This window comes from Vitis vinifera, chromosome 12 (assembly GCF_030704535.1).
Source record: "Vitis vinifera cultivar Pinot Noir 40024 chromosome 12, ASM3070453v1".
Classification (NCBI taxonomy): domain Eukaryota; kingdom Viridiplantae; phylum Streptophyta; class Magnoliopsida; order Vitales; family Vitaceae; genus Vitis; species Vitis vinifera.
In genome coordinates this window covers 24,346,129-24,363,438 of record NC_081816.1, presented here as the reverse complement: position 1 = coordinate 24,363,438, position 17,310 = coordinate 24,346,129, and the positions used below count along the sequence as shown (strand labels likewise).

Genomic DNA, 17,310 nt, shown 5'->3' with positions numbered 1-17,310 from the left:
TTGTACTTCACAGTATAGATCCAACGACACCCAACTGGCTTATTTCCTAGTGGACATTCTATGAGTTCCCATGTTTCATTCTTTTGCAATGATTTCATATTTTCATTCATGGCCGCTTTCCACCTTGGATCAAATAAGGCTTCCTGCACACTGTTAGGAATAGCTACAGTAGATAATTGATTTACAAATGACTTATTTGATTTAGACAAACGATGGTTAGACACATAGTTGCTCATGGGATATTTGACTTTGGTAGACAATTCAAGTTCATATGTGGGTTTAGGAATACCTCTATTATGACGGTGTGGTAACCGTTTCATGAATGGATCAGGTTCCAAATTAAGAACACCCTCAACAGACGACGATTGGTTTGGTATTTCAGTGAAGACATCTTCGGACCCAAATTGTTGACCACTCATATCCAACTCACCTGCTTCCTAGTTCACTAGTTCAGATTGTCTAGATTCATCCTCCTCAGAGATATGATAATCATAATCGAGAGTCTGAATTTCCTTATGGTACTCCCTCTGAAGTTTAGACTCAGATGAAAAATATATCGAATATTCATGAAACACCACATCCATTGTAATAAACATTCGTCGAGTTAGAGGATGGTAACATCGATATCCCTTTTTATGCAATGCATATCCAACAAACACACATTGCAATGCATGGGAAGTTAACTTGGTGCGTTGGTGTTTGTGTAGATGCACAAATGTCACGCAACCAAAAACACGAGGAGGTAGATTTGGAACGATTGGGGCAACTACGGCATTAGTAAGATCTTGGAGAGGTGTTTGGAAGTTAACTGAGCTGGAAGATACCCGATTGATCAAGTATGCGGCAAATGTGATTGCTTCTCCCCAATAAGATATCGATATTATTGCTGCTATCAAGGAAGCACGAACAACCTCTAACAAGTGCCGATTTTTCCATTCAGTGACTCCATTTTGTTGGGATGTATTGGAACAAGTAGTCTGATGAATGATGTCATGTTCTTCCAAATACTTTTGAAGATTAGAACTCTGATATTCTCCACCATTATCACTACATAGAACCCGAACCTTTGCATTGTACTGAGTTTCAATCATTTTATGAAAATTTTTAAACAACAAGTTCACTTCATCTTTGGTCTTCATCAAGCATAACCATGTTATTTTGGTACAATCATCAATAAAAGTAACAAACCAACGTGAGCCACTCAAAGTTGGGACTTTGGATGGGCCCCAAACTTCAGAATGTATAACCATAAAAGGAAGCGGACTTTTATTCAAAATTAACGGAAACGAAGCACGATGGCTTTTAGCCAATTCACAAATATCACAACGGAAACCAGAAATATCACTCTTTGCAAACAAACTAGGAAACAATTTTTTTTAAATAACCAAAGGAAGCATGTCCTAGACATCAATGCCACAACCAAATTTCAAACTTTTTCTTCTCCTCCTTAGATCCATCTGTCATCGAGGCTTATTGCAACTTATTTGAATCCTTTGACTGCAAGTCCAAGTAATAGAGTTTTCCCCGTTTAATACCATAACCAATTGTCTGTCTTGTTTGGATGTCCTTAATCACACAAAATTCAGGCCAAAAAATGACAATACAAGATAAGGCTACAATGATTTGAGAAACTGACAAAAGATTATAATCTAAAGATGAAACAACTAAAACAGAATCCAAATTCAAAGTATTAGTAAGAGTTAAGGATCCTTCCCCAATGACTAGGGTTGTGTTACCATTGGTTGTGGAAACAATTTTTTGTGAGCAAGGTCTAAGGGTTGAAACCTGTCTACAATCAAAAGTCATATGATCTGTAGCATCAGAATCAATTATCCATGCACTATTAATAACAGGTGTAAAAGTATTTAAAAACTTACCACCATGATCTGTAGCGGCTACCAATGCAAAGGCTTTCTCAGCAACATTAGCCTTTGTTTTTATTTCGGCAACAGTTGCAGTTGAGGTTTTCTTGGAATCCTTCTTCCGTTGATCACGATTATTATCATTAATAACAAAGTGGTGATAACCTAAACATGATCTAAAGGTCCATGGTTCAAACCCTCAATTCCTCATTGTTTTCCTGGTCATACCAAGAATCGTTGCTTTGAAATTGTGGGATATCCAGACTGGTGGGATCAGTCTTATTGGAGTGAGTGCATTTGAAGGTTGACTTATCAATATTAGGGCTTGTCTTAGGATGGTTGATCGCTATCGGACTACCATAGCAACAAAATATCCAGGATTTCAGTTCCATGGCTCTGATACCATCTTCAAATTGATAAATGGTAGTTTTTTCATTCATACTTTCATTCGTTCATGTACAAAATATATATAGAGGGTAATCATCATTCTAAGAATGAGAAAAAATGATACAAGGAAATAATGATATAAGGAAATAACAACTAATATCCTAATATCTCAACTTTCCTAATATCTCAACATTCCTAATATCTCAACACTAAATGATATAAGGAAAGCATTCTTAATATCTCAACAATAATAGTAATATTATCTTTTTAAAATTATGGTTTTTGTTTCTGCTTCTACCTAAACCCAAATACAATATTGAATTTTTTTTTTAAACAATAGTTGGAAAATGACTCAAAATTCTGGTTGAGTTCATTTGTAAGCCTTTCATTTTTTATTTATTAAAATACATTTTTATTAAAAAAATTAACAAAACAGTTAAGTGTATATCTTGAAGCATCAAAATGATGTCTTTAGAAAGTTCAAGTAATAGAAACTACGACGAAGAATATATGTAATATTAGAATAATACTAAAAACAAAAAATTATCATCTTATCCCGGAGATATAGGCTTTAATCTAAACCATATAAATTAATTTATATTTCTTTTTCTTGTCATCCAAACATGCATAAACTATATTAAGTGCTAAAATAGTTACACATGTTCAATGCTATTTGAAACTAAGAATGAAATGGTTTTCAAACAATATTTTAAGAAGAAATTTCTAAATCTAAGTTTTCTACAAATTAGATAAAAACCTCCTTTCGCTTGCTGTGTAAGTCTTGAAAAACCACTTCATTAAAACTCGTGTCAAACGACCCTTAAAATAATTTTGAATCTACAGGTTCTTAACCTTGTTGCTGCTTGAGAGTTGCTTTTAAAGGAGACCTTAGAAATAATTATTATGCAATTGCTATTATCTTTAGTAAACTTTTTTTTTTTTTTTTTTTTTGTGATAACCACACTTGCAATGATAAATCAAAGAATTATCAGTGGTGGGATTCGAACTTAGGACCATGTGTCTCTTACCGGGACCACACCTCTCAACATTAGCCCCGACTAATTGGGCTACCCTAACGGGCTTAAAGCAAACAGAAACATATTCATTTGAAATCAAGAAATCCGGTCCTTGGAAACTTTGGACAGACATGACTATATAATTGCAGAAGTTCACGCTGATTATCAAGTATTTATGTTCACTTAACAACAATGTTCCACCCGATGAAATGCCGGTCCAGCCCTTATTGAGATTCCTTGGGCACAAGATCTGTCTTGGACCTAAACAAAGAAACAAAACGAGGGAGAAAGTTTCACCAGAAAATAGAAATGATGGTTCCTATCTTCTACTCAGGCATATATGAATAAAGAACCAAAACGAGGATCAGTATGTAGTGCTAGATTAAGTCAAAACATAGAAGAACTAAAACTACAAACTGATGTAATATTTTTTTTTCATTCAAGTTTTCTTCGGTGTTGATAACTTCTCAATAGTTCAACCCATCAGTTCAACTGGTGTATGAGAACGGACTGAAGTACAAACCTATGATGGGACATAGTCGGGCTGTTTTTCTTTCATAGCATCTTGGAATGCTGGCAATTCATTGTATGCATCATTCAACCTTAATAAAAGGGGAAATTCAGTCTGCAAAAACAGTTCAGGGACAAGAAATGAGTCAGTTGCACACATCTGAAAGCAACTGATGCAGGTTAAGAAATGCAATGTTAGGATAGTCCATAAGACATTAGAACCTATCAAAAGAAAAAAATTGAATAGAACTTAGTGAACAACCAAATTTAGGGGGAAGATGGATTGATTTTTCATGAATTGTACTCACAATCATTGAATAGCAAAAAGTGAAACTGATAAGTACACAGATAATCATAGAAAAATACTGGAGTGGTGGATGAAGAGACTGAAATCATTCTGAAACAGAGGCAAGATTTACAATAGCAGAAGTAGAAACACTACAAGCCAGATTAACATTGTTCCAACTAAGAAGATCCCAGTAAAAATCTGAAGGCCAAGGTCCAGTGGAATGGAAAATTTTACCAATCATAGACTTTATACAAGTCCTAGCTGATAGGACAGTTACGGAAGTTTGGGTCGTTTTGCACAGTGCCCTACTTAACATATCAGAAGTTAAAACTATCATAAAATAAAATATAACTTAATGATTGAAACAATGCAAGAAAGGACATATGCTAGTCTTGATAACTGATGAAAATACCAAACACCTCCACTGATCTGGAATTTTTCTTTCTTTTTCCTTCCAAAAATGGAAATAATACCAAAAAAAAAACAAAAAACAGGATGCATCAATTTATAGAAGGGAGATTACCATGTCCACTTTGAACCATTTAAGTGCAGCATGAATCTGGGGTGCTAGAAACAAATCGGCCTGCAAGTGATAATGAACAAGTTCATCATGTCTGGAAATAACCTTTGCAGCATTAAATTTTTGACAAAAGCTTCCTTCTACGGCACACTAGGAAATGAAGGACCATGTTTCTTTGGCAGAGATGACTCCAATGTATATGCAATATGGCTGATACAAGAATCAGCCACATCATCTTTTTAACATCAGCAAACAGTTTCTAAAGCTTGGTTAGTTTCAGCTCTTAGAAACTACATTTGGCATTAGACCATGTAATTGCATTCCTGAAAAATGAAGGTCGGCTCGTATGTTATAAGTTACAACTGATGCTAGGACAAGAGTAATGGTTGGTTTGCATACCTTGGCTTGCAATGATGATGTGAGCCAGCAAAGGGAAGCATTATTTGGATTTCTTTACACTACCATATCCACTAGATCATAGTGGCCTTAGAGGGTAGAATCCTTCTGCGTGGTTGATTTGCTTGACCCAATAAGGAGCCTCTAGGAATGTTTGGCAATTCAAGCACATAAGAAAGATGGGTGCATGCTTCTTTCAACAATACTTTAACGTGTTGAAGTTACCCTGGCAGCCTGGTTCAGACTTTTATTGTATCATTTTCGTTAGGTTTGGCAGAAAAAAGGCATTTAAAATTGTATACATGAACCCAGATAGCTTTCTGTTCAACCAGACAGCTACACCAGTGTTGCATTTGAATTCTTAACTAAGGGATTAAGGATTCACCCTCCAAACACAACAACAGCCCCTGCACACTAAACTAAACCCATTACATGTGTTACTATTACTCGCCAAACCCAACCACATTGCCATTCTAAGAAGAATATACTATCAAAAAATTTTGTAAATATGTTTTTCATTTATTATACAAGAACTTAAAACAACTTAATAATGTTAAGTATTCAATTGTTTGCTTTTTAATATTTTATTTTGTTTAAGTATAAAAAAGTAAAAGAAAATAAAGGTTCACTTTAGTCATGATAATTTATTTTTAATACTGAGAAAAAGCCAATATATTTAATAATAGAAGATATACCCTATTCCACCAATGGTGATTATTAAAAATAATTTAATTTATTTTTTTTTATATTTGTACTATTCTTTTAAAATAAATATTTATAAAAAATGGTAAGTATAAAATTATCTTGACGCTTATAATAATTAAAATAATATTTTTAAATTTGCAATCATATGTAAAATATCAATTAAAAATTAACACTATCTTTTTCTAAAAATAAAAAATATAGTTTGGGTATAAATTTTAAATTTTAAAAATATTTTTAAAGATAATTTTACATGTTAATAATTAAATTAAAATTTTAAATTTGGCATTTGATAAATTATCATAAATTCAAAAATAATTTTCAAATATAACAATTTTTTTAAAAAAAAAAAAAAAAAAACCATTTTTGGTTATTAGGATTAAAAATTAAAACCCATACAAATCCAATCAAATCTATTCCACCTTAGCTTTTTCTGGACCCGTCTCCTCTCCTCCTCTCTTCCTCTCTCCAACGTTTGGGGGTGTTATGGATGGGTGAAGAAGAAGAAGAAGGCCCATCAATCCCATGAAAGCTATTTCCTCACCACTCTCTCAGTGGCCTTCTAAGATTGTGGCCAGAAGCAAGAAGTCATCCCAACAACCTTCTCCTTACAAGGTGTCTCCTTTCTCCCTGTCTCTTCATCTTAATTTTCGACTTCATGCTGTTCATGTCCTTTCTCTTTCCTCATTCTTCTCTAGAAATGATAATTCTTTGGTTTTCTCATAGCATTTCATTTCATTTGAGCTCCCATAATTCAAATGATGCCCCATTTTTCACCGACAACAGTGTTTTGGGACCCCTCTATTACTCTTTAAGATTCCTTTTGGTTCTTGGCAAAAATGGGACCATTTGGTAATAGAAAATGGTTAAATAAAAAAGGCCCCCTGACCATTTTCTTTTCTCCCATTTGTATTCCAGAAAATTGCAGAATGAATGAAATGTTAGAATTATCACCTGAGCTCTGTTCTTGTGTTGTATGGAGAATCTGAAAGCAAAAGCTAGCAAGAGGGATGATAATCTTGAACTTTAGCATATCCATAGGGATGCCCTTTCTTTACATCAATTTACCCTAAAGCATGCTCAAGATCAAAGAAACTGGCTCCAATGTCATGTTGGGTGGTTTAGCGTATTGATTAAATAGCAAGAAGTCTGCAGTCTTCATATGCTTAATAGTGTGTAATACATGATTCCGCAAAGGGTACCGACTTCTGAATTAAGAAAAAAAATGACACTGCAAGAATATTACTAGTAATATTTACTGAAAACAACGAACCAGGATGAAGATTAGGGAACTTTGTAGTATTTAACTGAGAACAATGGTTATGGCTAGTCCATCATCAATAATTCACTTAAGACTTTTATTTGTTTATCCACTCTAGGTTGTTTAAGTTTGACAAGCTTTCTGATGATAGGGCTCTGAGTCAACTCCTCCGAGAATAACGACAAATGTCAAGCAGAATTTGCAGTTTTTAAAGTTATGGAAGGTGGGTTATTAACTGGCATCTATAAGGCCATTTTTGGGATCTGATCTTTAGTCTCTCACAGTAAAAATTTTTGTAGGAGTTCCAAAAGAGAAAGTCTAGCACACCTAAGCCCGCTACTAGTTACCGCAGAAAGAAAGTGCAGAAAGATGACCTTCCAGAAGACACAGAGCTCTATCATGATCCTACTGTGACCCTTTACTAGTAATGTTTTTTTGGTTTCTTTCCTTCCCAGTCATGCTGTCAATGATGTACTCTTGTGCTGTTCAGAAAAAACATTGCCCTTTGCTAATTTTTTCTTTACAGTACAAATCAAGGTATAGACACTGCAGTACCCGTTTTGCTTGTTGACGGGTATAATGTATGTGGCTATTGGATGAAGCTGAAGAAACATTTTGTGAATGGAAGACTCGATATTGCTCGCCAAAAGCTTATTGATGAACTGGTAACCTTCAGTCTGCTAAGAGGTTTGTCTTTTGCTTCTTGACGTAACTATGTAAGAAGGCTTCGACATACAATATGTTAGAATGAGGTAATGGACTTTATTTTAAATATAAATTGATGCAGCTGTGCTTGGAATGTAGAAGATGCTAGCAACCAAAGGTGAATAGGTCATATATGATATGTCCAAGCTAAAGCAGACTGCATATTTTGGCTTCTGTGTTTCTCAAGGCCCATTGACTTCTTGTTTTTCTGTTATTGTGTTGTATTATTTTCTGAAGATTAGAAATTACCCTCCTGTGATAAAATTCCCCTTCTTTATTTGTTTTTATTTTGCAATCTATTCGTTTTTATTTTGCAAACTAGAAAAATCAATTCCTTCCAAGTTAGCTGATATAAATGCATTGAGATAGATGCAACACAATGAGGAGAGAATGAGAAATGAGCATCTGTAAGAGAACTAGAATTAGATAAAAGGGAGTTTATTTGGTCTGGTCATTTGTATAGAAGACCTATGGAAAGAGTACTTGGAAAGTACACTCCCTACTAGTTGACCTATGACATCAGATGTGAGAAAGTGTGCATACTTCGCTAGGGGCTCTTGAAGGGCAAGGATTAAGTGAAATGACACTTTGAAGCTAATGGGATCGGAGTTTTCAGTATCACAATCGAACAAAACATAGGGCTTTAAATAGGGTGAGATTTTTTAATATATTCTGTGCAGATGATCATATAATGATTGAGATAAAGTTTAAAATAATACACTAAATGGCCAAATTTTATTTTAAGAAATAGAAGAAAGCTTAGGGAAAACATTTTGTGAACACGTGCCATAAATTCTTTACAATGTTACTTTCTCATTCAATGCTGTTGGTCCTTATTGCTTCATGCTGGATATTCAGATATGCATTTTTGTGCTTTTTCCTGTTTGTTTTCAGATTACTTGTTAAAAATTTTCACTGAAATTGGTATTTTTCTCATCACTTCCTTTCCTTTATGGAAATATGAAAATCTAAAGTTCAGCCACCTAACTAGAAATATATATCAAATATAAATCTATTGCTTTGTACTTTTGATGGTTTGTTTGACAATGCCACTTAACCTTTTTATCGATGGGAATTCAGCACCTACCAAAAATAACCAGAGTTAAACTCCTCTCTATCAAAGGGAAAGGACCATACAGCTCTTGCTGTTTAGGTCTCCTTTAGTTTGAGATGGTTAGCTATAGTTGGTAGAGATTCCATATTCTGTGAGATTTTTTCATGTGATCCTGTTTCTTCTTTGTTTAGTTCTAACAGGAGTCTTTAAGTTTTTATTTTATTTTATCTTGTTATTATATTTTATTTTACGTTTACTTGTTCATTCAGACGCATGCTTCTTTTGTCAAGTAATGAACGATGGTAAGGCAACATAAATTTGTAGGTCCATGCATTTGTGAGATCTATATTAACAAGTTTCTGCCTTCATTTGAGAAACTTTCACAATAAGATGCTATAGACTGTTTGAAAGTTGTTTCAAGTTGGATAATTCAAAATGGAATGGCTCACTTCTTGAATTTTTTTGTCCATGTATTGATGTCACCACTTCACTCTGTTAATTCTGAAAATTTTACAGAGGTGAAAGTGGTTGTTGTATTTGATGCCATGATGTCTGGACTCCCTACGCACAAGGAAAATTTTGCTGGGTAGTACTTTGTGAACCTAAACTATTTCACCTTTGGAATAGCTAATCATTGGTTGTTTAGTTGTCTATTTGTTGGAAATGGTAAAGCACTTGTTCACTATATATTATTGTTTCATGGAAGGATGCTTATTTTGCCATGTCATCCAGTCTTACTGATATAGATTTTGGAAGATTCCTTCTGCATTCTCAATTATCATCTCAGTTTCATCTTTGCTATATATGTAAATTTGTGTGTGTGTATGTATGTATTATGTTTCCTAGTGTTCCCAAAACTTTACACCCTCTTTTGCCCTTGAGGCTCGACTCAAGTGGTAAAGGGTCAGGGTAGAAATGTGGGAAGTTTCAAATTCAAGTCCAATAGGAACCACACCACCCCCCACCCCTCAAAAAAAATAAAAAAAAACAGGAGGGGGGGCAACTATCAAAAGAAAGGGAAAAAAAATGTAAAACTTTACCCCATTTTCATTCAGTTTTTTAAGCATTTGCATTTCTGAGCCAACTGGAAGAATATATCAAAATTTAACTTAATTCTTTGTAGGCTTATCTTTGCAATGTGCAATATACTTGCATGTTAAGACCTTTGACATAGCAGAAAAGACTACAATAGTGCTGTATTCATTAGACAAGCTTTTCGTTGAATGCTTTTCTATGTTATAAAAACTCTAGAAAAAAGAGCGAAGAACCTTTTTGTATTGAGGACTTCTTTATTCCTTGAGGTGTAACATCAAGCTAAGCCATCATTGTTGGAATTTTGTTTCATTCAATTATATTATATGCATATAACAGAATCTCCTTATTGATTTTAACAGTGTGTAATCTGAAAAATTCATATTGCTGCAGGATTGATGTAGTATACTCAGGTGAATCATGTGCTGATGCATGGATTGAAAAGGAGGTAACAAATGACATCAAGCTGTTGCCAATTTGTGCTTTTTCTTCCTAAATATTAGGACAAGGGTTTAAAAAATCTTGGCATTGAGGGCTGGGAGAAAATCATGAATGCTGGGAATTAGGGACAGATGAAGGGTATGTGGAGTGGCCAAGGGTGTAACATTTAACCGAAGCCTAATACTGATGTTATGATTTCTTAGATCTATCTACATTGGTCACAATAGTTAGGAAAATTCTCACCCTTTTCTTTATCCTTTTTTTTTTATTGGAAACAGAAAATCCTATTAACAGAGAAGAGAAGGCACCTATCTTAGTAAAGTTATTAGTCTTCATTGACTGTTCTCAGCTTCCACACAAAGGGACACCTAATCCATACAATATATCAACAATCTGGCTTATCTACTAGTTATACTTCCGAGACGGCCTCCCTGGGATGTCCAGGATAAAACAGTTACTAGATCCCCTCCACAATGAGATTCATTATGCTCTTGTTCTCACTTTATATAGTAGTATCTATAAATAAAGGGTTCTGAAATAATTCAAGCAACTTTATTCCTCTTTTTCTCTCCAATACATTTCTTTTTTGTTTATTTATTTATTTGATTGTATCATTCAATTCACAAATTTCATTTATTTATCTATGTACATTGATTATTTAAGTTTCTGATTTTTGCTGGATATGTGTGAAACTCTTAAAAGTGTTTTAAGGTCTCCCCTTCCATTTACTCAAGTTGCATTGAGAATTTTCTTTGTTTTTCTAGTTGTTCTGAAGGTATTCATTGGCTCCATCAAAATTGTAAGCCATGCATTTAGGAAGATAAAAGTTCCTACCAAAGTTAAAACTTATAGCATTTTCTATGGATATGGGGTCTGACTTTATTTTCACAACCTTTTCATCTATCAATTGTGAAATTGAATTACTCTATGTCAATTTCCTTTAGAGGCTGTTGCAGAAACTAGTTTGGCCTGTGTAATTTATTTATTTTTTATTTAACCTTTTGATTGTAGCATGGTATCTTATTTTTGAAACCAGGTTGTAGCTTTGAGGGAGGATGGATGCCCAAAAGTTTGGGTTGTGACATCTGATAATTGTCAGCAACAAGCAGCACATGGAGCAGTATGCATTTTCCTCATAGTTAGGCACCTTTGTGATAATAATGAGATGTTTTTCTTAAGTTTCCATGTGAATTCTTTCCCTTAGCTGCTTAACCAATCATGCACCTCATTTACTCCTCTTGAATCTTTAAAAACCTTATAGCCTTCATTTGTCCAGGATCTGTTCTCTCAATTCAGTCCCTTAATATTATGTTCTTACCATTCAATGACTCATTTCAAGCTACTGTAATGCACATCTGAATCTCAACTTTATGCACTCTTGCATGCCCATATATCAGCTTTTCTTCAGCATAATAATATGTATGAGATTTTAATGCTAGATAAGCTTTCACTGATTGTTCTTTTCCTCTCATTTGTCTACTGGTTAGCCTTTCCATCCCAGCTCATTAATTTATACTTTTGACCTTTTGATTTTAGCTCATGCTACTGGTACGAAGAGCAGAAATTTTTTCCTTTTTGGGGTCATCCTAATTGGTCAGAAATTCTTCCTATGTCTTAGTTAGTGCTCCCAAGTAGAATATTATTCTGCTGCCCTTTTAATAGTACCTCTTTTCAATTATGTAGCTGTTTGACTCTTATTCTATATGTTCTTAAAACTCAAGTTTCTGTTTTTGTTCTGGTGGATGACTCAATGTGTGTGATTTCCATTTGGTGTTACTTTTTATCCTATGCATTAAAAGCAAGTGGTATATATATCTTGTAAGAAATGGCCTGATGGATGTCTTCTAACTCTCATAATTTCCAGGGAGCCTTTGTTTGGAGTTGCAAGGCATTGGTTTCTGAGGTGAGGCATATAAATAGCTATTAAGCGTTCTGCCATCTACTTGTTATGCCACTCGTGTGCATATTTATTGGATTTCTTTTTTCAAAATTAAATTGATATTCATCTTCTGTATGTGTTACTTCAATCTTATCTTAGTTCAGAAAGACATTTAAGTTGTTGGGTTAATTACATTAGACATGCCAATGATCTAAGTAGCTTCAAAGAATTTGGTATTGCTTGATTATAATTAATATACTTTTATTTGAGTGTCAATTGGCTTATTTTCAAATGTTCATATATAGAGTAGTGGCATTATGCTTTTTGCATTTTGAAACCTAGAACTTAAACTGCTTTCATGTCCTTTTGTGTGTTTTTCTTTTCCCTAATGATAATATGTATATTTTTTATTTCAATAAATACCCTGGCAGTAGGTCAATCTGATAATTGGATGGCTATCTGTTAACCCTCAATTAAGAAGTACATGCTTTTACCTCCTTCAATGCAGTTTTTAATCTCAGAGCTTCCTTGAGGATTTGGCTCTCTCTCTCTCTCTCTCTCTCTAAATTTAATGCATTTGCACCTAACTGATCATGACCTTAAACTGTGAATCAGAACCTTCTTGGGCAAAAACATGAGAGCTCTTGAACTTTATCCTATGAAAAAGGTTTATACACCCTAGATGCCCAAGGAGCCACCTTTTGAAGCAATCACATAGCATCTATGGAGGGCAATCCTCAAGTCAGAATCCAGCACTTTAGCACTTTACTGATTTTCACTGTTTGGGTTCATGGAGAACATTTTCGAAAAAGGATAGAATATGTGTGAGCACATCATATACATGTGTATGTTTTTATGTGTGTGTGCGTGCAGTTGAAACTATAGCAATTAATTGTTTCATTTATCACGTCACAATTGCTTATGACTTGTAGATCCTGTATTGTGTGCTTTTTAGTGTTATATATATAGTCACTTTGAAGAACACAATGAGATGGGTGTTTGTATCAAATTCATTAGTAGGAAGGGATAGGAGAAACGAGTGGTGGGCCCCATTTGCTCAGCTTGGTGCCTGTTGAAGGAACAGAACAAATAATCTTGAAGGAGTTTGGAACTTACAAAGAAAGCTTAAAAAGATTGAGGACTGTAGAGATCTTTGCATGCTTGCAGACAACCTTTTGGATGAGAAACTCACTTTCCTGGAGTTCATTAATAGTTTGGAGCATGTGATGGTTCAAGAAGCCGTTTGGCTTTTTCGGTTGTGGCCCCATTTCTTTCTTTACATTTTCCTTCTGCTTTGTTTGTCTTTCCTTTTGCTTGTAGGGTGGTAATTTGTGCATACACCCATATGTTTAGATTCCATCGTTTCTAGAGCTTTCAATGGTATAATCAAAGCATTTTATTAAATGAGTTGGACTAGAGCAAGAATTCTTTTGGGCTATTCCAGCTCTTCAAGATCCCTGCAGCATAACATGGTAGAGGTCTTTGCTCTAGGATCTCTCGTAGCCATTGGTACAACTAGTTCTTGTTGGTACAAAACCTTGTTATTTGAGAGAAAAAGTTTTCTTATTCACCAATGAATTAATACAAAGTGTTTAAATATAGTCATCAAAATACCATAAAAGATCAAATTAACCCTTACTAAATAAAATTAGTACAACAACCTTTAACAAGTATCATATGCCAAATATTTTGCTCTAATTTGGCTCATTGCGGACTAACCCAAGAGTTTGTATTGACAAAATGTACAACTAAGTGTATTTATATATTAGTAATGTAGAGTAAATGTGCTAATCCATGTTACCTGAGTTTTCCATTTAGCTAAGAAAACATTGGTTTTTGTTTCCTTAACCCAAAATTGACCACCCCACCCAAGCATCACACACACACATTAAAGAACCCACTATGATAATTCTTGTTGCTTCACATATATAAATATTTTTCCCTGGTTTGATGTTGTGTACCATATAGATCAAAGCTTCACACAAGGAAGTTGAAAGGATGCTTCAAGAACAAAGGTGGGCCTTACTTGAGATAAAACGTTATCATGTTTTATCTTATATTTTTCATGCATGGAAATATCACCTTATATGTTACTGTATTGTATTTTTTGGATTAAAATGCCAATGGGTTGGACTTTATGATGGGGGCTGAAATCAGTGTTGGAGCCAAAAATTTTATTGGATGGAATCAAATAATTTTGAAGTCATGATCAATATCATTAAGTTTTCATACTTTTATTGGGAAGGTGCATTGTACCTCTTGGTGACTCTGCCGTTGGCTGAAATGAAGACGGATACCCTGTAGAGATCCATCTTCACTGTGAGGCGGTTATTAGTGACATTGTTCTGACGAAATGTGAAAAAAGAATCTCACTACAAATTTTTTAGGTCAAAATGGTAGGTTACATGATGTTATAATTCCTGATTAGAAGTTCTGCAGAAGAGGTTTCTTAAAATGTTGATTCCTACATTAATGGTCTTGGGCTACCCAAATTAGAATTTTAAAATTTTCACAAAATCTAGCTTCTTGGTTCACATTTTTTTGCCAAGAACATGGGTTTTTTAGGCTGGATGGTCATAGAGATCATGTCACATTAGTGGAAGTTTTATGCCGTGAAGCAAAGAACAAAGTATTAAGGTACTTTTGACATGTAAATAGGAGACCACTGCATGGTAAAACATACCGAGCCAGTAGAGGTTAAAAGCTCTAATAGAAAAGCTTCAACATCCTCACACGATATTTAATTATTTTCATTGTGGCAATTAGTTTTGATCGTCTGTCTGATGGATTTAGGATTGACCCTTTGATCTTACAATCAATCAAATAAACCCTGCCTAGGCACAAATCTCAGAACATATACTTGACATGGGACCTGCAAAATAATAATTTATTAGGATTCTTATAGAATGCATTCAAAATGATTATTTGTTTTCTGGCTGATATGGGTTTAATCAGCAATCATTGTAAACTACATCTTGATACCATATGTGGTTTGGTTGGTTTGCATGTTTTTTCAGATCTACTTCAATGCAAGGTAAATTACTAAAGCACAATCTTGATGCGGAAGTTGTAGATGCTCTGAAGGATCTGAGGAAGAAGCTATCAGAAAATGAGTTGACATAGCCGATCAGGTTTCCTTGGACCATGCTTCTGAAAATGCAGCTTGGTTTTATTTTCCCTCTGCTTCCTCTACATTTTGATCTCAACTTAGGTTTATCTGAATTTTCTTGTTATCAACATATAAGAAGCTTGTGTCACCGACTTTAAGCAGTTATATTGATTCACTAGAGTGCATAACTAACTCTTTTACACACTGCAATCCCAGAGTTTCCTGTTTAGTGAAAACTATGTACCAGGATGACTTCTCATGTAAAAAATGGTTGATGTTAATCAGATCAGCTTCCTTGAACAGGACAATTGCTTTAAATTCAGGTCATTTTACAAATCTAAAGAGGTTTTGTCAAGTCATAAAATATGGTTTTCATTATGCCATCTGTTTGACAACCTTATTATTATGCTATTTGTTCGACATCCTTTAAGATTGAGTTGTGAAAGCCCCAAACAAGTCCCTTTAGGGGGCAGTGGCAATGAAGAAACTAGCAGCAGTACTACTGTTTAGTCCTTAAGCCATCTATTTGGTACCGTTTTTTGTTAAGCCATCTGTTTGATATAGCCTTTAAATTGTAGTTGTGAAAGCCTCAGATGAGACCCTTCAGGGGGCAGTGGCAATGAAGAAGATATCAGCAGTAGTCCTGTTTAGTCTTTATGCCATCTATTTGGTAGCGTGATTCGTTAAGCAATCTGTTTGATATAGCCTTTAAGTTTGAGTTGTGAAAGCCCCAGATGAGACCCTTCATGGGGCAGTTGCAATGACGAAGCTAGTAGCAGTGACTCTGTTTAGTCTTTGCCCTATCTATTTGGTAGCAGTATTCATTAAGCCATCTGTTTGATATAAGCCCCTAAGTTTTAGTTGTGAAAGCCCCAGATGAGACCCTTCAGGGGGCAGTTGCAATGAAGAAGCTAGCAGCAGTGGTCCTGTTTAGTCTTTGTGCTATATATTTGGTAGCGTTATTCATTAAGCCATCTGTTTGATATAGCCTTTAAGTTTGAGTTGTGAGAAGCCCCAGATGAGACCCTTCAGGGGGCAGTGACAATGAAGAAATTATCAGCAGTAATCTTTAGCTGTTATGCCGTCTATTTGGTAGTATTATTCATTAAGCCATCTGTTTGATAGGCTTCAAGATTGAGTAGTGAAAGCCCCAGACGAGACCCTTCAGGGGGCAGTGGCAATGAAGAAACTAACAGCAGTAATGTTTAGCTGTTATGCCATCTATTTGGTAGCGTTAAGCCATCTGTTTTATACAGCCTTAATTGTTATGCCTTCAATATTTGGCGACTTGAATTGTCATGTCATAGATTTTCTGGCTTCGAGCTTTGGCATCTATTTGGCAGCTTCAGTTTGTTTTGTCATATACTCGAGGGTTTGGCTTGGCCATAGTACAGAAATATGCTCTTTCAATATCTATTGAAAAGACGCCACCAATCAGGTGGTGTCATATATATATTTTTAGATCTTATTGTTTGTATTTGAATCTTATTTATTTGTACTATACTTTGATCTCATTTGTTTGTACCTTCATTCAAGGATCTAAATCTCATCATGCATATTCAATTGTCCAGATCTTTTGTTCAATAGGTATCACTATGGTACCTTAGCATTTTCCTACACTTGAGCCTTGCTATACAATTCATTAGTGGTTAAGCCATCTATTTGGGCCCTGGGGTGCACCCCTTTTGCCTCATGTCCCCTCAAAAAACAGATCCTCTATGTTCTTTTCTCTGTAAGTCCAATGTCACACTAAACCTTTAGCTTCCATTCATTTTTGGAACTGACATTTCTTCCCGACCCAGATTTTGTTTGGTTGTGTAGTTCATTAGAGTAACGTTCAAACGTGTATTAAGAATGTTGTGCAAATCATGACAAAGAATAATAATAGGGAGAAAAGAATAAGAAAAATGAAAAATAAAACACAACAATTTACATGGTTTAGCCTTGAGCCTATATCCATGGGCAAAGACGAAAAAGAACTTTCATTATTGTTAAAGGAGATTACAACTCTTCAAGCTCTCAAATCCCAAAGCCCTAATTTATACCTAAAAAGAGACTTACTATTTTGGTCAAAAAATCTCTTCCTACATTTTTTTTCCTAATTACAAAGGAAGTTTCTATATAGAAACAAATTGTTCAATTGTTAA

The 17,310-nt window shown here is 34.7% G+C and overlaps 1 protein-coding gene and 1 long non-coding RNA gene across 6 annotated transcripts; one reads left to right on the top strand and one right to left on the bottom strand.

The window, feature by feature from the left end:
- Positions 1–3,330: 3,330 nt before the first annotated feature.
- Positions 3,331–5,446, bottom strand: LOC104881028 (uncharacterized). The gene is made up of 3 exons (XR_787071.2): positions 4,588–5,446; positions 3,789–3,890; positions 3,331–3,526 (listed from the first exon to the last, which is right to left on the bottom strand). It is a non-coding gene; the product is annotated as an uncharacterized LOC104881028 (long non-coding RNA).
- Positions 5,447–6,087: 641 nt separating this feature from the next.
- Positions 6,088–15,465, top strand: LOC100265963 (uncharacterized). Of its 5 annotated transcripts, none has more exons than XM_010659600.3 (10): positions 6,088–6,297; positions 7,095–7,166; positions 7,243–7,367; positions 7,470–7,630; positions 9,219–9,288; positions 10,128–10,182; positions 11,212–11,313; positions 12,040–12,078; positions 14,023–14,069; positions 15,072–15,465. In XM_010659600.3, exons 1-10 carry the CDS (start codon positions 6,208–6,210, stop codon positions 15,175–15,177), a joined length of 867 nt encoding a protein of 288 aa, XP_010657902.1. In that variant the 5' UTR covers positions 6,088–6,207; the 3' UTR covers positions 15,178–15,465. The 5 variants fall into 5 exon arrangements, with proteins under 5 accessions (XP_010657902.1, XP_002269195.1, XP_010657903.1 ...); XM_002269159.5 differs by having other exon boundaries at positions 6,095–6,297; positions 11,212–11,295; XM_010659601.3 differs by having other exon boundaries at positions 6,095–6,297; positions 15,119–15,465.
- The last annotated feature ends 1,845 nt before the right edge of the window (positions 15,466–17,310 follow it).